Source organism: Caretta caretta, chromosome 14 (genome assembly GCF_965140235.1).
Source record: "Caretta caretta isolate rCarCar2 chromosome 14, rCarCar1.hap1, whole genome shotgun sequence".
NCBI classification, from domain to species: domain Eukaryota; kingdom Metazoa; phylum Chordata; order Testudines; family Cheloniidae; genus Caretta; species Caretta caretta.
In genome coordinates this window covers 47,900,289-47,926,413 of record NC_134219.1, presented here as the reverse complement: position 1 = coordinate 47,926,413, position 26,125 = coordinate 47,900,289, and the positions used below count along the sequence as shown (strand labels likewise).

Sequence of the window (26,125 nt, the reverse complement as noted above, 5' to 3'; positions counted from 1 at the left end):
GGTGTCCCCCCAGCTCTGCCGGCGCCCCTCACCCCCGCCCCGCAGCCCCCGGTGTCCCCCCAGCTCTGCCGGCGCCCCTCACCCCCGCCCCGCAGCCCCCGGTGTCCCCCCAGCTCTGCCGGGGCCCCTCACCCCCGCCCCGCAGCCCCCGGTGTCCCCCCAGCTCTGCCGGCGCCCCTCACCCCCGCCCCGCAGCCCCCGGTGTCCCCCCAGCTCTGCCGGCGCCCCTCACCCCCGCCCCGCAGCCCCCGGTGTCCCCCCAGCTCTGCCGGTGCCCCTCACCCCCGACCCGCAGCCCCCTGTGCAATGGGGGGGCCCCCAGGTTCCCAGCCTTGATCTGCCTCACTGGGGCCCTGGCTTCACCGGCAGCCTTGAGGCCCCGGCCCCGAGCCTGGATCCCCCCCAAGCCCTGACCTCAGAGCCAGCCCCGCCCGCCCCCCGCCCCGCCCCAGCCCAGCTCCTCTCCCCGAGCCAGGCTCCCCCCCAGCCCCTTCAGACCCCCGGCCTCAGAGACTGGGGGGAGGTGTCTCCAGGGCCCCCCCGCCACATTGTCATGGCGATGATGGCCCCGGTGTTGCCATGGAGATGACCTGCCATCCAGGTGCCTTATGACCCGCGTGGGGTTCCATGACCTCTGACCTCTCTGGCGTTGCCACGGTGGGGACCTGCGACCTCTTGAGTGTCGCCATGGCGTTAACCTGGCTATGACGAGCACCATGTGGTTGCCACAGTGATGACCTCATGCGACCCATGACCTCCTTGACCTTACCCAACCTCATGAGCGCCCTGCTGTTGCCATAGCAACGACCTCATGTATCCTGTGACCCCACTTGGCCTTTGAACTCTTTGGCTGGGTGACCTCTGACCCCCTGGGGGTTGCCATGGCTGTGACCCCATGTGGCTAATCACCCCCTTGAGGCGGACCTCCCATGACCTATGACCTCCTTGGCGTTGCCATGGCGCTGACACCATGTGACCTCTCACACAGTGCCCACGATGATGTCATCGTGGCTGTGACCTCACGGGTCCCCCCACATGTGACATCATGGCTTTGCCTCGCCCACTGCCCACAGCCCCCACCCCCATGCTTCAGCCACGGGTCCCCACGCCCCGCCCAGAGCCGCGGAGAGAACCCAGGCGTCCTGGCTCCCACCCCCACCCTCGCTCTAACCACTAGTCCTCCCCTCCTGAGTCTCTGGTGTCGTGTCTGTTCTCAGTGTGGGTGTGTTTGTCTGTTTGTTTACCTATTTATCCCTGTTTGTGTCTTTGTACCTGTTACTGTGTGTGCATGCGTGTGTGTGTAGCTGGGGTGTAGCTAAGGCGTGTGTGTGTGTGTGTACCTGGGGGCGGTGTCTAGCTGGGTGTGCGTGTGTGTGTAGCTGGGGTGTAGCTAAGGCGTGTGTGTGTGTGTACCTGGGGGGGTGTCTAGCTGGGTGTGCGTGTGTGTGTAGCTGGGGTGTAGCTAAGGCGTGTGTGTGTGTGTACCTGGGGGCGGTGTCTAGCTGGGTGTGTGTGGGTGTGTAGCTGGGGTGTAGCTAAGGCGTGTGTGTGTGTGTACCTGGGGGCGGTGTCTAGCTGGGTGTGTGTGGGTGTGTAGCTGGGGTGTAGCTAAGGCGTGTGTGTGTGTGTGTGTGTGTGTGTGTACCTGGGGGGGTGTCTAGCTGGGTGTGTGTGGGTGTGTAGCTGGGGTGTAGCTAAGGTGCGTGTGTGTGTGTGTACCTGGGGCGAGGTGTCTAGCTGGGTGTGTGTGTGTGGCTGGGGGTGTGTGTGAATGTGTAGCTGGGTTGTAGCTGGTGTGTGCGTGTGTCTGTGTGTAGCTAGGGTGGTTTTCTGTGTGTAGCTGGGGCGTGTGTGTAGCTGGGGTGTATCTGTGTAGCTGGGTGTGTGTAGTTGGCATGTAGCTGGGGCGTGTGTGTGTCTGTCTGTCTGTCTGTAACTGGAAGGGGGTAACTGGTGTGTGTGTGTAGCTGTGTTGTGTTTGTGTGTGTTTACACCTAGTCTCCTGGCATTCCCGACTCTCTCTGAGTCACTAAGCGTCTGCCTATATTTATACCCCTCTGCGATCACGTGTCCTGCCCCCCTTTCCAGCTGTCCCTGGCACCATGCCCCTGTCACACCCACTCCATGTGTGTGTTTGTGCCAATGTATATATATAACGGCACAGCTCACAACCGGAGTGCCTCCCCTCCAACTGCCCAGCCCGAGGACTGTCTGATCTTCCAGCCCCACGACGACCATGGGCAAACTCCTTGTTCTGTGCCTGGCCGCCCTGAGCTTTGTCGGGATCGGTAAGCCCCCAGCCCTGCCCCACACGAATCCCCCCCAACTCCCCGTTCCCTGAGTCTTTGCCAGGTTCCCTTCGGAGCCCGGGGGGGAAAATGTGCCACTCAACAAACCAAACTGGGGGGGTGGGGGAAGAGCGGCTCTGAACAGTGCTGTTCAGAAGTGGGGGAGGCGCCCTTTCCCCCCCCCCCTTTAGGCCTGGGGTTCAACTGCCTAAGTGCCCCACCAGCCATGGGGTTCAGAGGGGCTCGTGGGTTTTAGGGATTACACCCCTCCTCTCTCTGGCTGCAAATTGGCGAAGATTCACCCCACCGCTGACAACAATCTGGAGCTGGCAATAGCCCAGCCCCACAAGCTTTCTGCTAGCCCCCAAGTCTGCCTACTTCCCAGCCCCCCGAGTCGGCAGATGGTCCCCCAAACTCGTGGCTTTAATTGAGGTCTCAGGATGTAGCCAGAACCCCCCCCAACACACAGACACTCACATTTTCTGTGGGAAACTGCACCCCCTTATTTTTGATTACCCCCTAATTTCCCCCCAGGTCTTGCCCCGCCCAACAGACTCACCCGCGACCCTGACTTAACCTGCCTTTAAAAATTGTCTCCCCCGCCCGGATCTTGCACCCCAGTTTCTTCTTGGGGAGCTGGCCCTGAGAGAAGAGGGAGTTTAGTAGGATGGAGGGGGGCAGGCTGGGAGCCAGGACTCCTGGGTTCTCTCCCTGGCTCTGGCAGTGGGGTGAGGTGTAGTGGTTAGACCAGGGAGAGGAGGGGGCTGGGAGCCAGGACTCCTGGGTTCTTTTCCAGCAGACAACTCCCTTTCTTCATCCTACAGTTTGGAAATAGGTCGGGGCGAGATTGTTTTCTTGCTTCCTCACCAGTCCAGGCAACGCACCAAGCTCGGCTCCTCGGACCAGCGCCAGCCCCAGCCCGGGTCGCCCATCCCTGCCATTTCCCATCCAAGTGGGCATCTGGGAGATTTCTTGCCCTCGGTCCAGGCTCAGGCAGGGCGCTGGCCAGAGGTGTGGGGGACCCAGAGCCCAGGGAGCAAGGGAATTTCTGTGCAGCGGATACACACCAGGGACACACACACACACACACACACACACACGCCTGACACACGGGGAAGGAATCTGGATTTGGTTTGGACTTGAGTCCAATTTTCCAGGCTGGGCTGTTTTTCCCGTGGTTTGAAATCTCGCTTGCCAAAATACACCCAGCTTTTCATGGGTGTGTTTTGTGTCCTTGTGTGTGTGCCTGGCTTTGTGTCGTGTGTTCTGCACTGGTTCTCTGTGGCGTGTCTCCATGGCTTTGTGGACGTGTTGTCGTGTTTGGCATGCCTGTGTTTGTGCCTCGTTTGTAGTTGTGTGCCTTTGTGTTTTGTTTTTCCTTGTGGGGTTTTGTGTGCCCATGTTTGTGTTGGGTGGGTGTGTCCTTCTTGGCGTGTTTTTGCGGGTGCCTTTATGGTTGGTTTACAGCTGTGTATTTTGTGTGTTTGTGTCATGTTTCGGATGGCTGTTGTGTGTACCTGTGTCGCTTCCAATGGTGTGTGTGTGCACACACACATCTCTTTGTAAGGCTATCCCTGTGTTTGTGTGGTGTGCAGCATTGTGCTTGGGTGTTGTCTGTGTCTATACAACTGTGTTATTGTGCATCTCAGTGTTTTTATATAACTCCTGTGTGTTGAGTGAAAATCATTGGGGTACCAAGGTCAGGATGCATGTGAATTCCAGAATCAAGCTGTTTTTAAAGGGGCAGGGCTAAATATAAAACTGTCATTATCTATCCCACTTCTGACACCAATGCTAGTAAATCTGATCCCACTGCTTCCACCAATGCTACAGACACTGAGCCCATCTCTGCCGCCAATGCTATGGGATCCAATCCCGTTTCTGGCACTGATGCTACAGAATCCAATCCCATCCCGGCCACCAGTGCAGCCAGCTCTGCACCCTCCCCCAAAAGGAGATAGACTTGGTCTCACCCTCTCTCTCTCTGTTCCCAGGAGCGGCCCTGCAGTGCCTGAAATGCGACTTCACCATGTTTGACATCCCCTGCCACACCACCACTGTCACCTGCCAGGACGGGCAGCTCTGCGCTGTCATCCGGGGCCGTGCAGGTAACACCCCACCCTCCCCATTTCTCTCTGTCTCGTGCCCTCATTTTCTCTCCCTCTCCATTTGTCTCTTTTTCATTTCCTCTTTCTCGCGCTCTCCCCACAGCCGGCCGCAAGCTGATCATGAAGAAGAACTGCGTTGACAAGGGGAAATGCAACACCAACGACACCTCGACCTGGGCGGGCATCACCTACAGCACCTCCTACGAGTGCTGCGAGGGCGAATTCTGCAACTCGGCCGCGGGCGCCGGGGCCCAGCTCTCCCTGGCCGCAGGGCTGGCCATGCTGGGTGCCTGGCTCACCCGGGCCCTCTAATCCCTGCTCTGGAAGCCGGGAGGGAAGAGGAAATAATTTCTGTTGTGGGGCAAAAAAAATCCAGCCTGACATTGCCTTTAAATAGCCCCGCCCCTTTTCTTCTTAAAGGGGCACTTGTTAGCCAGAGGTGAGACCCGATCTTTGGCCTTTTCTTGGTTGTCTTAAATCATTATAACCTGGGGAGGAGGGGGACAGACCCTCGGGGGTCTGTCCGGAGAAGGAAAATTTAGCCCCCTTTCTTTCGTGGTGGCCCCTGGAACTTTTTCACTCATTCATTCTATTTCTTTTCTGTCAAGTCTCACTCTTGGTCTGATAAGCTACCCGTCGCTGCAGCCTCCAGCCCCGAAACCGGCCCCAGCTGGCGCACTGCCATTTTTGTGTAACCCACCCCAACAACAACAAATACCAGGCGAGCAGCTGAATTTCCCACCTGTCCCTGCCGGCTCCCGATGACACGGGACTGTCAATGAGGGAGCCGCGGCCTGCGGACAAATGCACTTTTCAGAATGGGGTGCTGCGGCCCCGGCCCCTGCTTTGAGCCCCCTCGCTGCAGCTGACAATGCCCCATTGGTGGGAGAGGTGGGATCTGCAGGGGCTGCAGCCGGGGCCAGACGCCCTGGCTCCGGCTGTCCAGGCCCCTATATTCCTCCCTCTGCCTCCCCCCCCCTTCCCCAAACATCTGGCCCCCATTGTTGCAATTGGCCGCACCCCTAGTGCTCACTGGCACGACAGATATCTGATGTCCACTGCCTTCCACGCTGGCCCCGCCCACGCCTGGCCCCACGTCTTCGCCCGGCTGCAGGGCTGGCGTCGGGGTAATGAACACCTGGAAGGAGCCTGGGGGGAGCGGGACGGGGAGGGGCTCTGCTCTTCGTCCCGACGCCCACGGAGGTTGGGCAGGGGCTGGAGGGGGCCGGGAGTGTTGACCCCACACAATGGCACGGCAGCTCGGCGCTGCCCCCTGCTGGCGCGGGCAGGATCAGCGCCTCGGCTTTCTCTGCTCATGTTCTCCTGAAACGCGTCCAGAATAAATCCTGTCTCGGCTCCGAACGCCCGGCGGTTGTGACTTTGTTCCTCCTTCACTCCCGACCCGCAGCCCCTGCTAGCCCAGCCCTCCCGGTGCCCCTCACTCCCGACCCACAGCCCCTGCTAGCCCAGCCCTGCCGGTGCCCCTCACTCCCGACCCACAGCCCCTGCTAGCCCAGCCCTGCCGGTGCCCCTCACTCCCGACCCACAGCCCCTGCTAGCCCAGGCTTGGGGTCCCCCCGCCCCCATCCTCAGCTCTCTGAAATGCCCCGTGGGTCGGAGCTGGGTTCCTGTGGCTCGGGCCGTGACTCAGAGCTGTGCTGTTGTGTTGTTCACACTGGGCGCGTGAGTGAGGGGAGCAGAAATTCCCCATGCCACACGCGGAGTTAGCGCCCGGAGCCGGGCGTGAGCGGACAGGCTGGGAGCTCGGCTGCAGGTGGGGCTGGGTTGCGGGGGGTGAGATTGTGGAGACGGGCGCGGAGATGCTGTGTGCGTCTGTACTGGTGAATCTGTGCGGCGTGTGCCTGTGAAATTGTGGCCCCGGGCACGGTGAGGTTGTGTTGTGTGCGGTGTGTATTTGTTCTCCTGAAACGCGTCCAGAATAAATCCTGTCTCGGCTCTGATCGCCCGGCGGTTGTGACTTTGTTCCTCCCTCCCTCCCGACCCTCTGCCTCCTTGGGGAGCGTGTGGGGCAGGGCGCAGTGCAGTGGTGTGTGTGTGCGTGTGCACAGGGTGTGCGTGCGGGGCAGGGCACGGTGCGGTTGTGTTGTGTTGCCCCACCATGTTGTGTTGTGTGTGTGTGTGACTGGGCGTAGCTGTGTAAGTGTGCGTGTGATTGTGTTGTGTAGAGCTGGGTTTCTGTGTGGGTTTCGCTGCGCAGTTATAGGTGAGTGGGGCGTTGTTTTATTGTGTATATCTGCATTTCTCTGTGTGTGTGTGTGATTGATTGTGTTACTGTGTCTGGTTTTCTGTGTGTGTGGGCATGGTTGTGTGAGTCTGTGATTGTGTCTGAGTCTGTGCGTGCGGTTGTGGCTGGGGGGGTGCATGTGGTTTTGGTAGGGAGTGTGCGTGGGTGGGTGGGTGTGCATTTGCGATTGTGTCTGGTTCGGGGTGTGCGGTTGTGTGTTCTCTCTCTCAGTGTCCCCACTCTCAGCCCCACACTCCCGTCACAAACTCTGCTCTGTTCTCCTTTATTCCCAGCTCCAAACACCCCCCTACCCTCCCCCAGGCCCGATCTGTCACCGCAGCCCCCATGGGCGGAGAAGGCGGGGGGCCGGACGCCTGGGTTCCTCTTCCAGCTCTTCCCCTTGGAAAGCCCCTCGTGGCCTCGGGGAGCCCCCGACCCTGCCCTGCGGGGGGCACTGGGTATTGACACGCAGCTTGGCCCCACCCGGACCCCGACACAGGGCTCGAGGGGCGGCGGTCGCTCCACAGGGGCCGACGGAGCCATCACAGCTGGGCAGGATCAGCACCCCCTGCTGGGATGACAGGAGCCCACAGTCACCCCTGAAACGGGGCTGGCGGGGGGGCGGGGAACGGGGCAGGGGCCTGTCCCCTCTAGGGGGCGCCGGCTCCCATCCAGCCCCAGGGCAGGGACTGGCTGGCTCAGGGGGGCGGGGAATGGGGCGGGGCCTGTCCCCTCTAGGGGGCGCCGGCTCCCATCCAGCCCCAGGGCAGGGACTGGCTGGCTCAGGGGGGCGGGGAATGGGGCAGGGGCCTGTACCCTCTAGGGGGCGCCGGTTCCCCTCTGGCCGCAGGGGGGGATTGGCTGGCTCAGGGGGGCGGGGAATGGGGCAGGGGCCTGTCCCCTCTAGGGGGCGCCGGCTCCCATCCAGCCCCAGGGCAGGGACTGGCTGGCTCAGGGGGGCGGGGAATGGGTCAGGGGCCTGTCCCCTCTAGGGGGCACCAGCTCCCATCCGGCCGCAGGGGGGGACTGGCTGGCTCAGGGGGGCGGGGAATGGGGCAGGGGCCTGTCCCCTCTAGGGGGCACCAGCTCCCATCCGGCCGCAGGGGGGGACTGGCTGGCTCAGGGGGGCGGGGAATGGGGCAGGGGCCTGTCCCCTCTAGGAGGCGCCGGTTCCCCTCCGGCCGCAGGGGGGGACTGGCTGGCTCAGGGGGGCGGGGAATGGGGCAGGGGCCTGTCCCCTCTAGGGGGCGCCGGCTCCCACCCAGCCCCAGGGCAGGGATTGGCTGGCTCAGGGGGGCGGGGAATGGGGCAGGGGCCTGTCCCCTCTAGGGGGCGCCGGTTCCCCTCTGGCCGCAGGGGGGGACTGGCTGGCTCAGGGGGGCGGGGAATGGGGCGGGGCCTGTCCCCTCTAGGGGGCGCCGGTTCCCCTCCGGCCGCAGGGGGGGACTGGCTGGCTCAGGGGGGCAGGGAATGGGGCAGGGGCCTGTCCCCTCTAGGGGCGCCGTCTCCCCACCTGCGCATCCCAGCCCCACGTTCTCATACAGCTGCGTTGGAGATTTGGGACCGGGAGGATCTGGAATAAGAGACAGGAGAGAAACCGCATGAGAACCGATGGGAGCTCCCGAGGGGGGGAGAAATCCCTGCCCCCCAGGTCCCTGAGTGAAGGCACTGGACACAGCCCTGCCCCCCACCCCACAATAGGGCAGGGGTGAAGGCTGGCTGCTGCCCCTAACCCTAGCGGGCCCCCCAGATCTGCAGCGGGGCACCTACCTGGCTGGGTGTGAGTGGGAAGGTCGCCCAGGTGTGACCTGCAGAGAGAGAATTGGGGTACGAGTGAGCAGGGGGCGTCCCTTCTGAGCCTCAGCGATTGGACCCAGGTGTCCTGGCTCCCAGCCCCCCCCCCCCCCCCCCCCGCTCTAACCACTGGACCCCACTCCTCTCCCAGAGCCCAGGAGAGAACCCAGGAGTCCTGGCTCCCAGCCCCCCTGCTCTAACCCACCAGACCCCACCCCCGTCCCCCCACCAGTTCTTACCTCCGGTCCGGCCGCCCCCGCCTCCACAGCGCCGCCCCCAAGGCGAGGAGGAGGAGGAACTCCAGCGCTGCGCACACGGCCAGGGGGATCAAGGCAGAGCTACAGGTGGGTCCCCTCACATTGGGGGCGGGGGGCTCCTTCACTGCTCCCATCGCTCGGGGAAAACACAAGGGGTGAGTGAGGAACAGAACCCAGTGGCCCTGGCTCCCAGGCCCCCCTCTCTAACCACGAGACCCCACTCCCCTCCCGGAGCTGGGGAGAGAACCCAGGAGTCCTGGCTCCCAGCCCCCCCCCCCCGCGCTCTAACTACTAGCCCTCACTCCCCTCCCAGAGCTGGGGAGAGAACCCAGGAGTCCTGGCTCCCAGCACCCCCGCTCTAACCACTAGACCCCCTCTTCCACACTCCTTGCCCAGAGAACCCCGGCGTCCTGGCCCCGTCCGTACCGGTGAGGTTGAAGTTGACCCACGTGCCCTTCAGCTCACACCTGACCCGGCTTTTCTGCCTCCTGGCCCCCTTGTCGCTCCTCTTCCAGCAGGCCTGGAGCAGCGACGCCCGCGAGCCCGAGAAGACGCGGTGCCGGTCCTGCCCGTCGGCGTCCTGCACCCGCTGCCCGTCGACCCTCCATGTCACCGCCGGCAGCGCCTGCCGGTCCGCGATCGCGCAGGAGAACTGGTGGCAGGTCATGTTGGCGTGGCCGGTCGGCAGCACCGTGTGGGTCCCTGCAGGGGACAGGCGGGCAATGGGGCACGGGCCCTGGCCCCTCTAGGGGGCGCCAACCCCAATCCGGCCCCAGGGAGGGTACTGGCTGGCTCAGGGGGGCAGGGAATGGGGCACGGGCCCTGGCCCCTCTAGGGGGCGCCAACCCCAATCCGGCCCCAGGGCGGGGACTGGCTGGCTCAGGGGGGCGGGGAATGGGGCACGGGGCCTGTCCCCTCTAGGGGGCGCCAACCCCAATCCGGCCCCAGGGAGGGCACTGGCTGGCTCAGGGGGGCAGGGAATGGGGCACGGGGCCTGTCCCCTCTAGGGGGCGCCGGCCGCGACCCACCTGTGACAACATTCAAGTGGTAGGTGCTGCGGGTGGCTCTTTGCACCGAACACCAGTAGGTCCCCGTGTCCCCGTCCTCGGCCCCCCGCAGGTACAGGGAGTGGTTGGGGAGCACGGAGAGCCGCTCCCAGGCCCCCGCCTCCTTCTTCAGGGCCTGAGTCGCCACGCCCCGGAATAACGGCACCGCCGGGGTACCAGCAACACGGGCGTTGTAGGACCAGGTCAACTCTTCCGCGCCCGAGAAAGAGTCGCCCCGGCTGCAAGGGAGCTCCCGGTCCTGCCCCTTCTGGACGTAGGCATCTGCGGGAGAGGGGGACTCACAGGGGTTAGATTACCTGTCACTGAGATGCAGTCACCTCTGGGGTGGGGCGGCTGTTTATACAGGGACCCCTCACCCGGCACTAACATGCAGCCGCCTCTGGGGTGGGGCGGCTGTTTATACAGGGACCCCTCACCCGGCACTAACATGCAGCCGCCTCTGGGGTGGGGCGGCTGTTTATACAGGGACCCCTCACCCGGCACTAACATGCAGCCGCCTCTGGGGTGGGGCAGCTGTTTCTACAGGGACCCCTCACCCGGCACTAACATGCAGCCGCCTCTGGGGTGGACAATAAAAAGCAGGTTTTTACCTTCCTCTCTGGTGAATCGCAGCTGGAGAATGAGTAAGATCCAGGTGGGGGTCATGATGCCCCGAACGCCAAGGTCCTTCTGTGGGGCACCACCTGGGGGCTCTGTCTCCAAGACCAAGGAGGAAGGGACCGAAATAGAGCCGGACATAGCTGTCTCCGGAGTGACTTGGGGGTTTGGTGGCTGGCTTATCAGGGAGGCACAGCAGCAGCGGAGGAGAGGAAGGGGGTGAGAGAGGCAGGGGAAGAGCACTGGTGTGATCCACCCCAGAGGTGGCTGCATCTCAGCACCGGGGGAGGGAATCCCTGTATAAACAGCTGCCCCACCCCAGAGACGGTCGCACGTCAGCACGGCAAAATGTCCACCGTGATCCTTCTTTGGAGCTAGAAAATTGGTGTGACTTCAATGTGGTGCCACCGAAATGGCTGCCACGTTCCGGAGATTTCCGCCTGGCGGCACCAAGATGATCACCACATCCTGAACCCGAAGCTCTCGAGTGGGCATGAGCCCAACAGGGCATCATCAACATGGCCGCTGCATCCCAGAGAGGCCAACCTGGCTTAGCTCCAATATGGTGACACCAACATGGCCACCCACATCCCCACCGAAGAGATGCCGAGTTGGCAGGAGCCCTGTAGTGGCCGACGCATCCCAGAAAAACTAACTTGGTGGAACCCCAAGATGGTGATATCAAGATGGCCGCCACATCCCAGAGACGCCAAGTTGGCATAGCTCCAGTGTGGCGATACCAAGATGGCCGCCACATCCCAGAGACGCCATCTTGGCATAGCTCCAGTGTGGTGATACCAAGATGGCCGCCACATCCCAGAGACGCCAAGTTGGCATAGCTCCAGTGTGGCGATACCAAGATGGCCGCCACATCCCAGAGACGCCATCTTGGCATAGCTCCAGTGTGGCGATACCAAGATGGCCGCCACATCCCAGAGACGCCAAGTTGGCGTAGCTCCAAGATGGCGGTGCCAACATGGCCACCGCATCCCCCTACTCAGAGCCGCCAAGTTGGCCTGAGACCGATACAGTCGCTCTAGAATGGCCTCCGTGTCCCCACCCCAGCGGCCAGTTGATGCCACCTCCAAAATGGCTGCCAGGCCCCCACCCAGTTGGCGTGACCCCCGCCCCACTATGCTGGCACCCAATGGCTGCCCAGTTGGCATTACTCCCAACATGGCCACCGCATCCCCACCCTGCAGGTGCCAGGCTGGTGCGACCCAGGCCGTAGTCGTGGCAACACCCCCTTTCGTCCCCCACCACAGGACTAAATTTGGGGGGGGAGGGGAGGGGGGAAATGGACGCCTGGCCCTTTAAGAGCAGGGTGTGGGGACGAAAAAACGGCGGCTTGGCCCTTTAAGAGCCGTCTCCCAGAGGGAAGGGGGAAGCGTTCTGAAATCCGCTGGTTAAGTCTGTCCACCCCGGGCTCCTGTAGGGAACCCGGAAGAGGCGCTCCTTTTCCCCTCCCACCCGGCCCCCGGCTTTGGTCCGGGCCAAGATGGCGAAGCTGCTGAGCTGTGTGTTGGGGCCGCGGCTCTACCGGGTCTATCGGGACCGGGGGCCGGCCAGGCCCTCTGGGGACGGGGACGAGGCAGCCGAGGGGGCCCAGGATGGTTCTTGGGTGAGTCCGCCTCCTCCCCCGCGGGAGGCAATGGTATCGCCCGGGCTCCCGTTATCCCTGTGGGGACTTGGGCAAGACTATGGCAGGGAAGAGGGGCAGCTCCCCATTGCCCATCATGTAATCTTCTGAGCCCCAGGACCTTGATACCCCTCTGGTCGATACCATAATGGAACATGAGAGGGGGTTGGTCTTCTGGGCTGCTCCCCGTTATCCGGTAGGGGATCCCCAGGGGAATGATACCCCTACCTTGGGAGAGACCATTGTAGCAAATGGAGGGGGGTGAGCTGAACCCCTTTCCTTTTCCATGAGCCAATATGGTATTGATCGGCACCACCTTTTGGGGGAGACCATTGTGGGAAATTGGGGGGGTCACAAAGAGTTGGACCTCCCCCCCCCCCCCGTTGTCCAATGGTATCGTCCAAGCCCCGTGGCTATTGGTACTCCCTTGGAGAAACCATTGTAGGACGGGGGTGCGACTCTCTTGCACCTGATATATGGTAGCTCCTAGCCTTTGAGATAATGATGCTCTCACTCGCTCAGGAGAGACCACTCAGTAGGAAGGTGGCAGGGGACATGGGTGTACATGGTCTCTCGTAGGCTCTAGTGCATTGATATCCCAATGGCTCAGTCCACTGTGTGCGGTCCTTGAAGAAATCCAGTTCCCCCCATTATCCAGCATGATCTCTTCCATGCCTTAGGGTATGAATATCCACCTGGGACAGACTATTGTAGGAAATGGGGGGAGGAGAGGACCAAGGGGGCATCTTACCATATCAGATAGTGGAAAGGGGGATCTCCCAGCCCCCCAGACATTAATATCCCCCAAACCTTGGTTCCCAGTCCCACCCTGTTGCCATGACGCCATCCCCCAGAGGCGCCAGGTTGGCGTGACTCCTGTGTGTGGCACGGCCGCCGTGACGCCATCCCCCAGAGGTGCCGTTTTGGTGTGACTCCCGTGCGATGTAAACAAAATGGCTGCCATGGCCCCATCCCTGAGGTGCCAAGGTGGCCTGACTGCAAAATGGCGTCACCAAAATGGCTGCTTCATGTCCACCGCAGAGGCACGAGGTTGGCCCAGTTCCAGGGTGGCATCACCAAAGTGGCTGACACCCCCCTCCCTCCAACCTCCGCAGTGCCAGGTTGGCGTTACTCTAAAACGGCAGCTGCATTCCCCTCCGTGAGCCGTCATGTTGGCGTGTCTCCAGTATGGCCGCCGTCTTGTCACACAGGAGGTATTGGGTTGGCATGACCCCCCATGTGACCTCAGCAAAATGGCCGCCTGGTCCTTCGATGTGTGGTCCAGGTTGGCATGGTATCGCTGTCTCTCTCGCCGCCATGGGCCCCACGTTGATTCCAGCTCTATGATGCATGCCCCCTCTCCCTCCCAACTCATAACACCCTGTTGGCTCCTTGGTGGCAGGATGGGGATCTGTCTGGGTTTGCCCCCATCTAACTTGGAGGCTTAACTCCCAGAGTTTCCCACACCCTGCTGGTCACGTGAACCCCCAGGGGCTCAAAATGACGTGGGGTCTCTCCCGCCAGGAGTCGTACTACCAGCCGCGGACGCTGGAGAAACATGCTGACAGCATCCTGGCCTTGGTGAGTCCCCCTGCACCTTCGGGGCTGGGTCATTCAGTGGAACAAAGGCGTCCTGGCTCCCAGCCCCTGCTGTAACCACTAGACCCCACTGCCCAGCTCCTCTCACCCCTCCATAACCTGTCCCAGAGGGAAGCAATGACTCACTCCGTGCAGTGAAAACATGTTTGTCTCTAATCCTGTCCCAGGGGCCCTGGCTCGGTTAGATACTCCAGCCCTGTGGCAGCCTGCAATCCCCGCCTTGCAGTGAACCCCAGACCCCGCTCCCTACAACAACTGGGATAGAACCCAGGAGTCCTGGCTCCCAACCCGCCCTGCTCTAACCACTACACCCCACACACCTTCCAGAGCCAGGATAGAACCCAGGCCTCCTGGGGGTGGGTTTTGTTGGCTGTATCATCCTACTGACCCTCTCTTCTGTTCCTTGCAGGCGTCGGTTCTCTGGTCTATTTCCTATTACACTTCTCCCCTGGCTATGTTCTATTTGTACCGAAAAGGTAGGGGGTGCTGCGTTGCCCTGTCAGCAGGGGGCGCTCTCCCCGGTGGTCAGGGCTGGCCCCAAGGCAGTGCTAGGGGGAGCTGCGCTGCCGGGAGCGGGACTGGGGGGGTCAGCAGAGGGCGCTCTCCTCTGGCCCTTGCTCAATTCCCAATTCTGCCTGCCTTAAATATCCCGCCCTGCAGCTATCTTCATAGCTGCGATTTCCCCTTCACTTCCTGTCCCAAAATGTAATGGTGTCGTTGGGCTACTGCCAGACCCCGCCCCATAGCTGGCTGCATCTCATGCCAAGTGAGCCATCTCAGTGCAGCGTTACATGCGGCTGTTCCCCAGCTGCCCCCCCCAGAGGTGGTTGCATCTCAGTGCTGGGCGAGCCGTCCCTGTGCAGCATTATGTGCAGCTGTTGCCCAGCTGCCCCACCCCAGAGGTGGCTGCATCACTCCAGGTTGACCCCTCCCTGGGGGCGCAGCTTGGGTGCCTGCTGAACCCTGGCTAATGGACACCTGCCTCTCAACCCCCCCGCAGGATACCTGACCATGTCGAAGGTGGTTCCTTTCTCGCACTACGCTGGGACCATGCTGCTCCTTTTGGCCGGGGTTGCCTGCCTGAGAGGTGAGGAGTAGGGGTGGGGGTTAGAGTGGGGGAGCTGGGAGCCAGGACTCCTGGGTTCTCTCCCTGCTCTGAGAGGGGAGTGGGGGCTAGTGGTTAGGGCTGGGGGAGGGAGCCAGGACTCCTGGGTTCTCTCTCTGGATATGCCAGACGTCTTTAACTCCGAGTCTCTGTCACAGGCATTGGGCGCTGGACCAACCCCCAGTACATCCAGTTCATCACCATCCTGGAAGATAGCCACCGCATCGGCACCCCAGAAATCAAGGTGAAGGGGGTGGGGGGGTGTCACGGAGTCCCTGGGCGATGCTCTGGAACTGCTCCCCATGAAGCCAGTCAGGACTCTGGGGTAGTCGCCTTTCTGTGAGCAGCCTGTCTTCAGGACACACAGCTCACACAGCTTCCACCTTCCTGGGTCTGACCTCGGAGCATTCAGCATCCTCTGCCCCTCCGTGCGCTTCCCCCCAGCGAGTCCGCTCAGGCGGGGCTCCTAGGGAAGCCAGAGGGTCCTGCACCCCAACTCCGCAGTCAGACGTGACTCTCAGCCAGCCAGTAAAACAGAAGGTTTATTAGACGACAGGAACATGGTCTAACACAGAGCTTGCAGGTGCAGAGAACGGGACCCCTCAGCTGGGTCCATTTTGGGGGGCAGTGAGCCAGACAACCCCGTCTGCACTTCACTCCATGTCCCAGCCAGCCCCAAACTGAAAACCCCCTCCAGCCCCTCCTCCTCTGGGCTTTGTTCCTTTCCCGGGCCAGGTGGTCACCTGATTCCTTTGTTCTCCAACCCTTCAGCTCTCACCTTGCAGGGGGGGAAGGGCCCAGGCCATCAGTTGCCAGGAAACAGGGTGTCGGCCATTCTCTGTGTCCAGACTCCTGCACACACCTGCCCTCTAGGGCTCTGCAATGATCATACACCCTTACTCCACCCCCTAGATACTTCAGAACTGCCTAGGGGAAACTGAGGCACCCCCACACTATTCAGAGGAAACATTAAGAACAGTCCCACTTCGTCACATCTCTCCCCCCTTCGAGATCGAACTGAGCGGGGTCACTTTAGCCGGTGACCTGGGGAAGTTCGAAGCCACCAACGTTCCCATGGATGCCCCAGCATCTCTCCCATTCCTTGGTAGGAGTTACACCAGGCCCTTCCAGTTTCACACCCTCCCTTAGGTCAGGGGTGGTCGATAGCACTCGCAGGCCGCATGTGGGAAGGTTTATGCAGCCCATGCCCTTTGGCCACCCCAAGAATGCCTCCCCATTGACCATCACCTTCTGCTCCCACTGGAGGTCCGAGGGGCCTGGCCCCAGGAAACTCCACACAGACATATAGGTTGGGGTCAGGAGTGGGAGCCTGTCCACATCCCCAACCATCTGGCTGACGGAGTCTATGGCCTTGGGACCCAGCAAGGGAGCTAGACACCGGGGCTTTTCCGCAGGGTCCCCTTGGTTCAAATCGCCAGCCTGCTCAAAGGCAGTGAGGTGGGCATCCACACACCCCCCTCCTTAACCAGGGGCAGCAATTTAGTCTCGAGGTTCCCTGTGGAACTGGCCCCCCGGGATCTATCCCCACTCACCCCGGGGAGGTCCCCTAGGCCTCTCCGCCCCACCACCGCCAGTTCATGCTGCTGCTGCTTCTGCAGCTCTTTCTCGGGCTCTCGCTGTCTCCCACGGTCCTCTTGCTCTCTCAGACTCAGCTCCAATCCCGTCCATCTCCGATCCCTAGATGGGGAACCCGATCGTGAAGACCCCCGTCTGGTCGGGGACAGGAGTCTTGGCGATGCCTGGCTCCCGCTCCAGCTGCTCCCAGATCCTGCTATAGCCCCAGTTGGGGTCAGGAGTCTGTTCCTTAGAGCGGTCATCCTCCTCCAGCTGCACGATTAACTCTGCTTTGGTGAACTTTCCAACACTCAACCCTCTCTTTCTGCACAGGGTTACAATGTCCTTCTTAAGGAGACGGTGACAGGCCATCACTCCGCTCCTCCCAAGTTGTTGTGGACTCACAGGCCCGTGTGTTCTCAGCTCCCCACGGTTTCCAGGGAGAACCCCTAGTGTGCCAGCCCTTCTCGAGGTCACCACCTCTTTGCCAGGGTCGAGCTGCAGACTCCTCCGCCCCTGAGACTGCTCACTGCAGTCCCCAGGGGGACCCCATTACTGCACAGTCCTTCTCGCTGGTCACACACTCCCAGGGGTTAACCGCCCCCCGAAACCGCTCCTTTCTGAGCCTTCAGCAGGCCTGGTCCTCGGCAATCCCCCTTCGTGTTACTGCTCCCCAGTCACTTACTGCAGGAAGCGCCATCCACGGGGTGCAGTACATCCCACCGCTGCCACCAGTTGTCACGGAGTCCCTGGGCGATGCTCTGGAACTGCTCCCCATGAAGCCAGTCAGGACTCTGGGGTAGTCGCCTTTCTGTGAGCAGCCTGTCTTCAGGACACACAGCTCACACAGCTTCCACCTTCCTGGGTCTGACCTCGGAGCATTCAGCATCCTCTGCCCCTCCGTGCGCTTCCCCCCAGCGAGTCCGCTCAGGCGGGGCTCCTAGGGAAGCCAGAGGGTCCTGCACCCCAACTCCGCAGTCAGACGTGACTCTCAGCCAGCCAGTAAAACAGAAGGTTTATTAGACGACAGGAACATGGTCTAAAACAGAGCTTGCAGGTGCAGAGAACGGGACCCCTCAGCTGGGTCCATTTTGGGGGGCAGTGAGCCAGACAACCCCGTCTGCACTTCACTCCATGTCCCAGCCAGCCCCAAACTGAAAACCCCTCCAGCCCCTCCTCCTCTGGGCTTTGTTCCTTTCCCGGGCCAGGTGGTCATCTGATTCCTTTGTTCTCCAACCCTTCAGCTCTCACCTTGCAGGGGGGGAAGGGCCCAGGCCATCAGTTGCCAGGAAACAGGGTGTCGGCCATTCTCTGTGTCCAGACTCCTGCACACACCTGCCCTCTAGGGCTCTGCAATGATCATACACCCTTACCCCACCCCCTAGATACTTCAGAACTGCCTAGGGGAAACTGAGGCACCCCCACACTATTCAGAGGAAACATTAAGAACAGTCCCACTTCGTCACAGGGGGGACCCCGACCACTCCCTACGACAGGGGGGCAACAATGCAGCCCTCCTCCGAGGGGGCTGTCTCCCATGATCCTCCGTGGCTCAATCCCACCCAGCTTCCAGGACGCCCTGCAGTCCCCTCCTGGCAACCCTTCCCCCATGATGCTTTTCTGCCTCCGCTTCCCCCCATGGTCTCCCAGAATGCTCAGGGGCCAGCCCTGCCTGTATCTCCCATGATGGCCGTCCCACCCCACCCCCCGTGCCATTTCCAGTCTCCCATGGTGCCTGTGGCTTCCCCTGGTGCCACCCCATTTCCCAGGATCCCTGACGGGCCCGGCCCCTCCGTGCTGCACCTCCCATGGGGCTCGGTTCCCCGCGTGGCCTCCCTCTCCACGCTGGGGTTGAGCTCACCTGCCATAGCAGCCCCCGGCCAGCAGGGGGTGCCGACATGCTGCTCACTCTGCCTTGGGGAGTGGGGGGCTAGATGGAATGACCCATTCCAGCCGGGGACGGGGGGAACCTAGGCACACCCCTCGGTCACTCTGACCCTCCTTCCTTTCTCTCTCTCTCTCCCTGCTGCAGAAGAAACTCGCCAGCTACAACTTCGACTTCAGGAGCTGGCCCGTGGACTTCCGCTGGGACGAGGCCTCTAGCCGGTGGGTGAGGGGGGAGAACCCAAGAGTCCCGGCTCCCATTCCCCTCCCCCCCCCCCAACCACGAGCCCCCACTCCCCTCCCCGAGCCAGATAGAGAACCCAGGAGTCCTGGCTCCCAGCCCCCGCAGCTGTAAGCCCCTTGTTTGCTGCCCCGCAGGTCGGACTCCCGGGGCATCTCGCTGCTGCGGCCGGAGCCCAAACACCGGAGCGTGGCCAACGGCTTCCTCCACGCCATCAAGAAGCTGCCCTGCCAGATAGCCAGGTAGGCTCCGCCCCCTGGCACCCGGGGGAGGGGCTTAGCAGGATCCTGGGTTCCCGTTGGCTGGAAGGAGGGGAGCAGAGTGCTTGGAGGGGTTCCTGGAAGCTGGGGAGACCCAAGGCATTTATGGGAGTCATGGGGTCAACACCAGGGCATCATGGGAGATGCTGAGGGGGGAGAGGACTCCTGGATGCTGATTGGTCAGTCGGTGGAGGGGGAGCTGGCTTTGGAATGTTGATGGAGGGGTCCTGTCTGCTGATTGGCCACAGGGCTGAGCGGGCCCCGATGGTTCTGGAATGCTGAGCGGGAAGGATGCTGATTGGCTGAGGGCTGGTGAGCGGGACTTGGAATTCTGGGAGGGGATCCTGGCTGCCGATTGGCTGGCGGTGCAGCTCAGTGGCTTCTGGTTGCCCCCCTTCAAATGGCTTTGGGATGTTGAGGGAGGGGGCGGAATCCTGCCTTCTGATTGGCTGGAGTGCCCCTTGCTGCTTATTGGCTGTGGGTAAGTGGGACACGGGACTTTCAGGCCATTGGATCTGTGGATCCCAGATGCTGATTGGCTGGGGAGGGAGTGTGATATTCATCCCTGACCATAAATGGATCTCCTTGGGGGGGGGGGGGGGAGGCAGATCTCACCGGGGTAGGGGGGATTCCCTTCTGAGGGAGGGGCTGGGGCATGGCTTCGCCCCCACCTCCCGCCTCCCTCTGCCCCCCCAGCTACATGGTGGCGCACACATTCGGGCGGAGGATGCTGTATCCCGGCTCTGTCTACCTGCTGCAGAAAGCCGTCATGCCCATGCTCCTGCAGGGCCAGGCCCGCCTGGTGGAGGAGGTGAGTCCAGGAGGCACAGGGTGCAGCCAGGGAGAGAACCCAGGAGTCCTGGCTCCCAGCCCCTCCCCCGCTCCCCTCTCAGAGCCGGGGAGAGAACCCAGGAATCCTGGCTCCCAGCCCTGCCCCCGCTCTAACCCACTAGCCCCCGCTCCCCTCCCAGAGCCAGGGAGAGAACCCGGGAGTCCTGGCTCCCAGCCCTGCCCCCGCTCCCCTCCCAGAGCCAGGGAGAGAACCCAGGAATCCTGGCTCCCAGCCCCTCCCCCGCTCCCCTCCCAGAGCCAGGGAGAGAACCCAGGAGTCCTGACTTTCTGGTTTAACCCCGCTCCACTCTCTCCCCCGGCGGCCCAGTACAATGGGAAACGAGCCAAGCTGTTAGCCTGTGATGGCAACGAGATTGACACGATGTTCATGGACCGTCGGGAAAGCTCCGAGCCCCACGGCAAGAAACTGGTGAGCGTTTCTCTGCTCGGCGGAGGGGGCTCGGTGCAGCCGGGATCCCGCGCCCACGAGCCTGGCATGTGGGTCGCGCCTACGGGGTGGGGGATCTGGATCCGGAAAGCAGGGACTTGGGCGGGGGGGGCAAATCCACGGCGCGGGCGCTCCCCATGGTGAAGGGGCGAACCCCGTCCTGGAGCAGGGCGGATCGAGCAGGAGGTGGGGCAGCACCGGGGAGACGGCTGGTGGGAGAAAGTGCCAGTAACTCCTAGCAAAAAGAGCCCTGGCCAGGGCGATTGGGGGCCTCTCTCTCGGTGTAACGCTTTCCTGTCTCCCAGCCGACCGTCTCCATAGCAGCTCCGTTCCCAGTGCCGCCTCCCTAGTGCGTAAGGGGCACGCGGAGCCCAGCTGGGGTCCAAATTTGGCCAGGCTGAGCCAACTCCTCCGCCCCAAGGGAGGGGCCCGTCTTCACACTGCACTCGTAATTCCCCCTGCTGGGGGGGGGCTCCGCCAACCAGCCGGGGGGGGGGACAACTTGAGAACAGTCGCCCAGCCAGTGACCGGACGCCCTGCACTGGCCTGAAATGGACCTGCAGCTGTGGGGGAGTTTAATACCTAGGGACGACTTCCTCACCACCCCAATGCAGCTGCCTCTGGGGCGGGGCGGCTGGGGAGCAGCCGCCCCGCAATGCTGCAGCAATTCAGAGTGGGTCCTGGGGCGGGGGGATCCTAGATCTGATTTTAGGGAGGCCGCATGGACGTGCCCAAGTTGGGGTTCAGGCAGGACCCTCATTGTCCCCTCTGTCCCCCCCCCCATCCCCCACAGGTGATCTGCTGCGAAGGCAACGCTGGATTCTATGAGGTCGGCTGCCTGCCCACCCCCCTGGATGGTACGATCCGGCATCACTGGTGATCCCCCCCCGCTTTCCACTTTGGTAGAATCCGATCCCTTTGGCAGGAGTGGGGCACAGCTCTGCTTGGACCAGTTCACTTCTATGCATGGGGCGGGGGGTCATTGCTTTTGGACCAATCTACCTGCTCTGGATGGGGGTGGAGGTGGGTGGGGGGGAAGGGAGTCTCCCTTTGGATTAGTCCATTCCTCTGCTTTGGGATAGGGGGTTGGGGTGGAGGGCCTTTAGACCTATCCAGTTTTTTGGATGTGGGGGGACAGGTTAGGACAGCCCCATTTGGGCCAATCCACTTTCCCTTGGCATGGTCCTGGTTAGACTAACCCATATCGCTGTGCAGAATGGGGGTGCAGGAATCGGGTAACCTTTCTTTGGACCAGTCCATTTCTCTGCATGGGATGGGGTTCATTGGGAAGGATCCATTTCTATTCAGGGAGAGGGGTTGGGGCCGCCACCCTTCCATCAGCCCAAGGGCACTCCAGTTTGGGGGGGCAGTTGGGGGGGGCAAAGGTTTTCCTAAATTCCAGGATATCAGGGGGTGAGTTGTGCTCCCCCCCCCATACTCAGCAGTGGAACTACCCATCAGCTCCCCACACATTGTTGCAACTGATGATCTCTCTGGCATCCATCCGGTTGGTTCTGTTCATGCTGCGCTTGGCCCCATGTTAACCCCCCTCCCTGCTTCTCCCTCCCAGCCGGCTACTCGGTGCTCGGATGGAACCACCCCGGCTTCGCTGGCAGCACGGTGAGTCCAAGGGTCCCCGGGGTGGGATAGAATCCAGGAGTCCTGGCTCCCAGCCTCACCCTAGGCCCCACTCCCCTCCCACAGCTGGGGAGAGAACCCAGGCGTCTGGGCTCCCAACCCCGCCGCTCTCCCCCGCAGGGCGTCCCCCTGCCGCAGAACGAGGCCAACGCCATGGACGTGGTGATGCAATACGCCATCCACCGGCTGGGCTTCCTGCCCGAGGACATCGTGGTGTACGCCTGGTCCATCGGGGGCTTCACAGGTACTGGGGGGAGTCGGGGAGAGCGGGGGTAGGAACTATGGGGCTAGGTTGGGGGGAGGGACCATATATGCGGGGAGGGTTGGAAGGGGGAGACAGATCCAAGCCCTGCCCTAGGCAGGTGTCTATGGTTGAGCGTATGGGGGGCAGGGGGGCTGATCTACCCCCCCGCTGCTGACACGCTGCTGCCCTCTCTCCTGCAGCCACGTGGGCGGCCATGTCGTACCCAGACATCAGCGCCCTGGTGCTGGACGCCTCCTTCGACGACCTGATCCCCCTGGCGCTCAAGGTCATGCCGGAGAGCTGCAGTAAGCGACACCCCCCTTCCCTTCTGCTCCCATGGTTCAGCCCTTTTCCCCTCCCACCCCCTTCCCTTCTGCCCCCCAGTGGTTCAGCTCTTCCCGCATGCTTCAGCCCATTCCCCTCCATGCCGCCCACATGGTTTGGCCCTTTTCCCTCACCCACCCCTTTCCCCTCTGCCCGTGTGGTTTGGCCCCTTGCCTCAGACACATGGACTAGCCTGAGAACCCACCGGCCTATCCCATCTCACAGCTCCCCCACTTTCCATCCCCCTAGCAGGTCATGTGACCCCCACCCAGCCACTCAGAATTCCCCCCTGAGCCCTTATATTCTGGAGCATCCCATGTGGTGCGGCCGTCGGGGTGGACAAACCCAGTTGGCTGCGGAAGAGGAGGAAGCTTCCATTATCAGGTGGTAGGCGGGGGTTAGCTGCTTCTCCCCGGTGAGAGGTTCCATTAGCCATTTGTGCGGGGGATTAATATCCTCCCTTTGCGGAAAATGGGTCATTCCACTGTTAACACAACCGTCCCTGTTACAACCAATGTTGTATCCTGCACCTGCAGCGATGCATGGACCTGGCTGTGTTGCCAGAGATCAGATCAGCAGCTCCCAGCGTCTGGCTACAGTTATCGCTCATTAGTGACGAGCCGCTTTCAACTTAACGATCGTTGTTCACAGTCTAGATGCAACATACAGTCACTGTTGCAAGTGATGTTCTGTATTGCACCTGCTTGGTGGCACAGCAGCCACAATGTGGGGCTAGATTACTCTGATATCCAGGTAGCGTGGCCTAGTGGATAGAGTGTTGCACTCTGGGACCTGAGTGTTATTTCCAGCTCTCCCTGGCCTGCTTGGTGACGTCACCATTCTGTGACTCAGTCTCCCTATCTGTAAAATGGAGATGATGGGACTGACCTCCTTCACAAAGCTCTTCGAGATCCTGGAAATGCACAGTGTAAGACCTCCTGGTCTGTATCGCGCTGCAGCGAGTTAACGAGCGCTGGTACAGTATCACTGTTGCAACTGATGTTCTATATGGCACCTGTTTGGAGGCAGATCAGTGCCGCAGACGGCTAGATTGATCTGATCTCTTACTCTTTGGAACCTGTTTATTGCTGTTGCAGCTCATGTTTGGTACCCCACCACAGGTCCTTAGGTCCCTCTGAGTTCTCTCTTCACACCTTGGAAACTGAGGCAGAAAAGACTATTGTGGTTATCTGGTCTGGCCTCCTGCGTAATCCAGCCTGGAGAACACTGCTGAATTAATTCCTGGTTGAAATTTTAGGGGGAAAGGGAAAGGTCTTGGCTGAATCTAGCTTTAAAAAAAAATAAAATAAAAATAAAAACACTGTTGCAACTAATGTTCTACATGGCACCTGTTTGGAAGCAGAGCCTGGGCATCACAGGCTAGGTAGCTTCAATGCTGCTTGTTCCTTAGAAACCTATTTATTAAGCATTGTGTTGACGAAACACCCCTGGGTGTTTGTGGCTAGGGAATACTCGATTCTCAACGATTTTGTTTTTGAGTTCTAATTCCTCTGAAACCTGCATGTCCTAGGAGGGCTGGTCACCAGGACGGTGAGGCAATATCTGAACTTAAACAACGGCGAGCAGCTTTGCAGGTAAAGAGGGGAACTGAGGCGCGGACGGCTGGGGGAAGTTGAGACCTGACAAGTGTCTGCTTCACAGGGTGGCGCTCTGCAGGTGTTTGGCTCATAAGAACCCAGCCCCGGGCAATGGGGTGTGGTTGTGAACATCCATCTGAAGCCTGATCTCTGTGCCCAGCCCTGCTAAACTCTGGGCCTTACTGATAACCTGTGGAACTGCCTGCCATGTTATTTCATGCATATGAGTGGCTAAATCCTTTCTTCCCCTAATCCCGCCAAACTCGTATCCTGTGGCAGCTGGCTCCATAGCCCAGTGAAAACCAATAGTGAAGCCTCTTCCTGAATCCTGGCCTGTGGTATCAAGTGGCAGGTTGATCAGGACAATATCATGGGGCGGGGAGTTCTGCAAGTTAACGGTATCCCTTGAACCCATCCACGATCTTGGCCCTCTGGACTATCCCTTGGGACTACTTGCCACTGGTGAAGTCTCTCACCTTGGATGCGTGATAATTGTTAATTCACCATCTCCCCCGCACCCACGCCACCCGGACATGCGGCCTTGCTTAGCAGTTTATTTCTCTTCCTTTGGCTCCCAAGATACCAGGGGCCCGTGTTGCTGGTTAGAAGAACAAAGGATGAAATTATCACAACCACGTGAGTAAAAGTCAGGAAGGGACGTGGGGTCTAGTGGTTAGAGCGGGAGGAGAAGGAAGCGGGAGCCAGGACTCCTGGGTTCCATCCCTGGCTGAGGGAGGGAAGTGGGGTCTAATGGGTTTCTGGGAGTGGATTCTGGAGTTCCAGTGTGCCATATAAAGAATGCAGAGAACTGTCAAACTCATGTCAGTGAAGAGTCTGGAAAATACCCTTAACTCTGCCCCCTGTTTGGTGTGCCTTTAGGGTCCCAGAAGATATCATGTCGAACAGGGGGAATGACCTGCTGCTGAAACTCCTCCAGCACCGGTGAGTTGGGGGAGCCCAGGGAGCTGGGGGTTGGGAGTGAAGGGCACCAGCAGAACGCTGCATGTCTAACCCTCCTCCCCCCGTTCCAGGTACCCCAAGGTGATGGCCGAGGAGGGGGCGCGAGTCGTTCGGGAATGGCTAGAAGCTTCCAGCGCTGTGGAGGAAGGTAAATGCTCTAACCACTAGACCCCACTCCCCTCCCAGAGCCAGAGAGAGAACCCAGGCATCCTGGCTCCCAGCCCCCCTGCTGTAACCACTAGCCCCCACTCCTCTCCCAGAGCCAGAGAGAGAGAACCCAGGCATCCTGGCCCCCCCACTCTAACCGGCCCCCTCTCCGCAGCCTCGGTGTACAGCTCCTACGAGGTGGACGAGGACTGGTGCCTGTCGGTGCTGAGCTCCTACCAGGCCGAGCGCGGAGGCCACTTCCCCTGGAGCGTGGGTGAGTGGGGGGGCGGCCCGGGGGGCGGCCAATGGGATTCCGGGGCCGCAGCTCCAGCCAATCAGCTTGGCATGGGGGGGAGGATCGTTGGGCTCAGAACCAGCCAGTGCGGGTGCTGGGGATCGGCCCATGGGGGGGGTCGCTGGGGCGGGGTTCGTTGGAAGAGGGGGGGCAGGATCTCCACCCAGGGGGTGGCTGGGGCGGATAATTGCAATGGCAGCGGCCAGTGGGGCTGTGGGGGGGGGGGTTAGAGGGGAATCAGCCCCGGGGGGGGGTCCAGTCTCTGCCTGACCTTTGACCTTTTGCCTTCCCCCAGGGGACGACATGACGCCCGAGGGGCGACGGCAGCTGGCCCTGTTCCTGGTGAGTGGACCCCGATAGCCCCCCTCCCAGTGCCGGGGGTCGGGGGGGGTGGGGCCAGCAGCCAGGACGCCTGGATTCTCTCCCTGCCTCTGGGAGGGGAGTGGGGGTTAGTGGTTAGAGCGGGGGGGCAGGGCTGGGAGCTAGGACACCTGGGTTCTCTCCCCAGCTCTGGGAGGGGAGTGGGGGCTGGTGGGTTGGAGCAGGCGGGGCTGGCAGCCCGGACACCAGGGTTCTCTCCCTGGCTAGTGGCTACAGCAGGGGCTGGCAGCGTCCCCTCCTGCCCCCCCTCACTGATTCCCTCCCTCTTCTCTGCCCCCCAGGCCCGGAAACACCTGCGGAACTTCGAGGCGACACACTGTACCCCACTGCCCCCCCACGCCTTCCGCTTGCCCTGGCACTTGTAGCCGGGGGGCCGCCCCCCCCCCACACACACCCGTGGATTGCACTGACTTCCCACCCCACCGTCGGTCTGTTTTATATGGAGCGGGTCCCTCCATCCCTGCTGTGTGTAGACCCCACCCCTGCCCTCCGCACGCTGTAAATCCGCCCCCACCCCCAAACCTGGGGGGCCCCCCGAGCTGGAGAAATTAACAGTAAAGAAGGTATTTTTTGTACTTCGGGTCTGTCTGTCTGCGGCGA

At 61.4% G+C, this 26,125-nt stretch overlaps 3 protein-coding genes across 5 annotated transcripts; 2 read left to right on the top strand and 1 right to left on the bottom strand.

Moving 5' to 3' along the window:
* The first annotated feature begins 2,140 nt into the window (after positions 1–2,140).
* Positions 2,141–5,758, top strand: LOC125621327 (sperm acrosome membrane-associated protein 4-like). The gene is made up of 3 exons (XM_048818107.2): positions 2,141–2,288; positions 4,283–4,396; positions 4,500–5,758. Exons 1-3 carry the CDS (start codon positions 2,237–2,239, stop codon positions 4,706–4,708), a joined length of 375 nt encoding a protein of 124 aa, XP_048674064.1. The 5' UTR covers positions 2,141–2,236; the 3' UTR covers positions 4,709–5,758.
* A 97-nt stretch (positions 5,759–5,855) lies between these two features.
* LY6G6F (lymphocyte antigen 6 family member G6F) lies at positions 5,856–10,930 on the bottom strand. Of its 2 annotated transcripts, none has more exons than XM_048818104.2 (7): positions 10,350–10,930; positions 9,721–10,020; positions 9,119–9,394; positions 8,675–8,828; positions 8,412–8,449; positions 8,155–8,214; positions 5,856–7,212 (listed from the first exon to the last, which is right to left on the bottom strand). In XM_048818104.2, the coding sequence occupies exons 1-7, from the start codon at positions 10,627–10,629 to the stop codon at positions 7,184–7,186; spliced, it is 1,137 nt and encodes a 378-aa protein (XP_048674061.2). In that variant the 5' UTR covers positions 10,630–10,930; the 3' UTR covers positions 5,856–7,183. The 2 variants fall into 2 exon arrangements, with proteins under 2 accessions (XP_048674061.2, XP_048674063.2); XM_048818106.2 differs by having other exon boundaries at positions 5,856–7,209; positions 10,350–10,929.
* Positions 10,931–11,816: 886 nt separating this feature from the next.
* Positions 11,817–26,100, top strand: ABHD16A (abhydrolase domain containing 16A, phospholipase). 2 transcript variants are annotated; one of them, XM_048817905.2, is made up of 20 exons: positions 11,817–11,977; positions 13,520–13,576; positions 14,004–14,070; positions 14,595–14,681; positions 14,858–14,943; positions 18,307–18,380; positions 18,537–18,641; positions 19,356–19,470; positions 19,819–19,920; positions 20,732–20,795; positions 21,509–21,558; positions 21,697–21,820; positions 22,021–22,125; positions 23,676–23,739; positions 24,322–24,378; positions 24,622–24,684; positions 24,774–24,850; positions 25,025–25,123; positions 25,440–25,486; positions 25,807–26,100. In XM_048817905.2, exons 1-20 carry the CDS (start codon positions 11,855–11,857, stop codon positions 25,888–25,890), a joined length of 1,650 nt encoding a protein of 549 aa, XP_048673862.2. In that variant the 5' UTR covers positions 11,817–11,854; the 3' UTR covers positions 25,891–26,100. The 2 variants fall into 2 exon arrangements, with proteins under 2 accessions (XP_048673862.2, XP_074975689.1); XM_075119588.1 differs by lacking the exons at positions 11,817–11,977; positions 14,004–14,070.
* Positions 26,101–26,125: the final 25 nt, after the last annotated feature.

Bases quoted from the DNA above. Each gene is read 5' to 3' on its own strand.
- LOC125621327 (XM_048818107.2), top strand. From the start codon at position 2,237: ATGGGCAAACTCCTTGTTCTGTGCCTGGCCGCCCTGAGCTTTGTCGGG. The intron at 2,289-4,282 runs GTAAGCCCCCAG...CTCTGTTCCCAG, and splicing joins CCTGAGCTTTGTCGGGATCG to GAGCGGCCCTGCAGTGCCTG. The intron at 4,397-4,499 runs GTAACACCCCAC...CTCTCCCCACAG, and splicing joins TGTCATCCGGGGCCGTGCAG to CCGGCCGCAAGCTGATCATG.
- LY6G6F (XM_048818104.2), bottom strand. From the start codon at position 10,629: ATGCAGCCACCTCTGGGGTGGATCACACCAGTGCTCTTCCCCTGCCTC. The intron at 8,450-8,674 runs GTAAGAACTGGT...CTCTCTCTGCAG, and splicing joins CGGGGGCGGCCGGACCGGAG to GTCACACCTGGGCGACCTTC. The intron at 7,213-8,154 runs GTGGGGAGACGG...CTGTCATCCCAG, and splicing joins CGTGGGGCTGGGATGCGCAG to CAGGGGGTGCTGATCCTGCC.
- ABHD16A (XM_048817905.2), top strand. From the start codon at position 11,855: ATGGCGAAGCTGCTGAGCTGTGTGTTGGGGCCGCGGCTCTACCGGGTC. The intron at 18,381-18,536 runs GTGGGTGAGGGG...GCTGCCCCGCAG, and splicing joins TGGGACGAGGCCTCTAGCCG to GTCGGACTCCCGGGGCATCT. The intron at 24,685-24,773 runs GTGAGTTGGGGG...CCCCCGTTCCAG, and splicing joins CTGAAACTCCTCCAGCACCG to GTACCCCAAGGTGATGGCCG.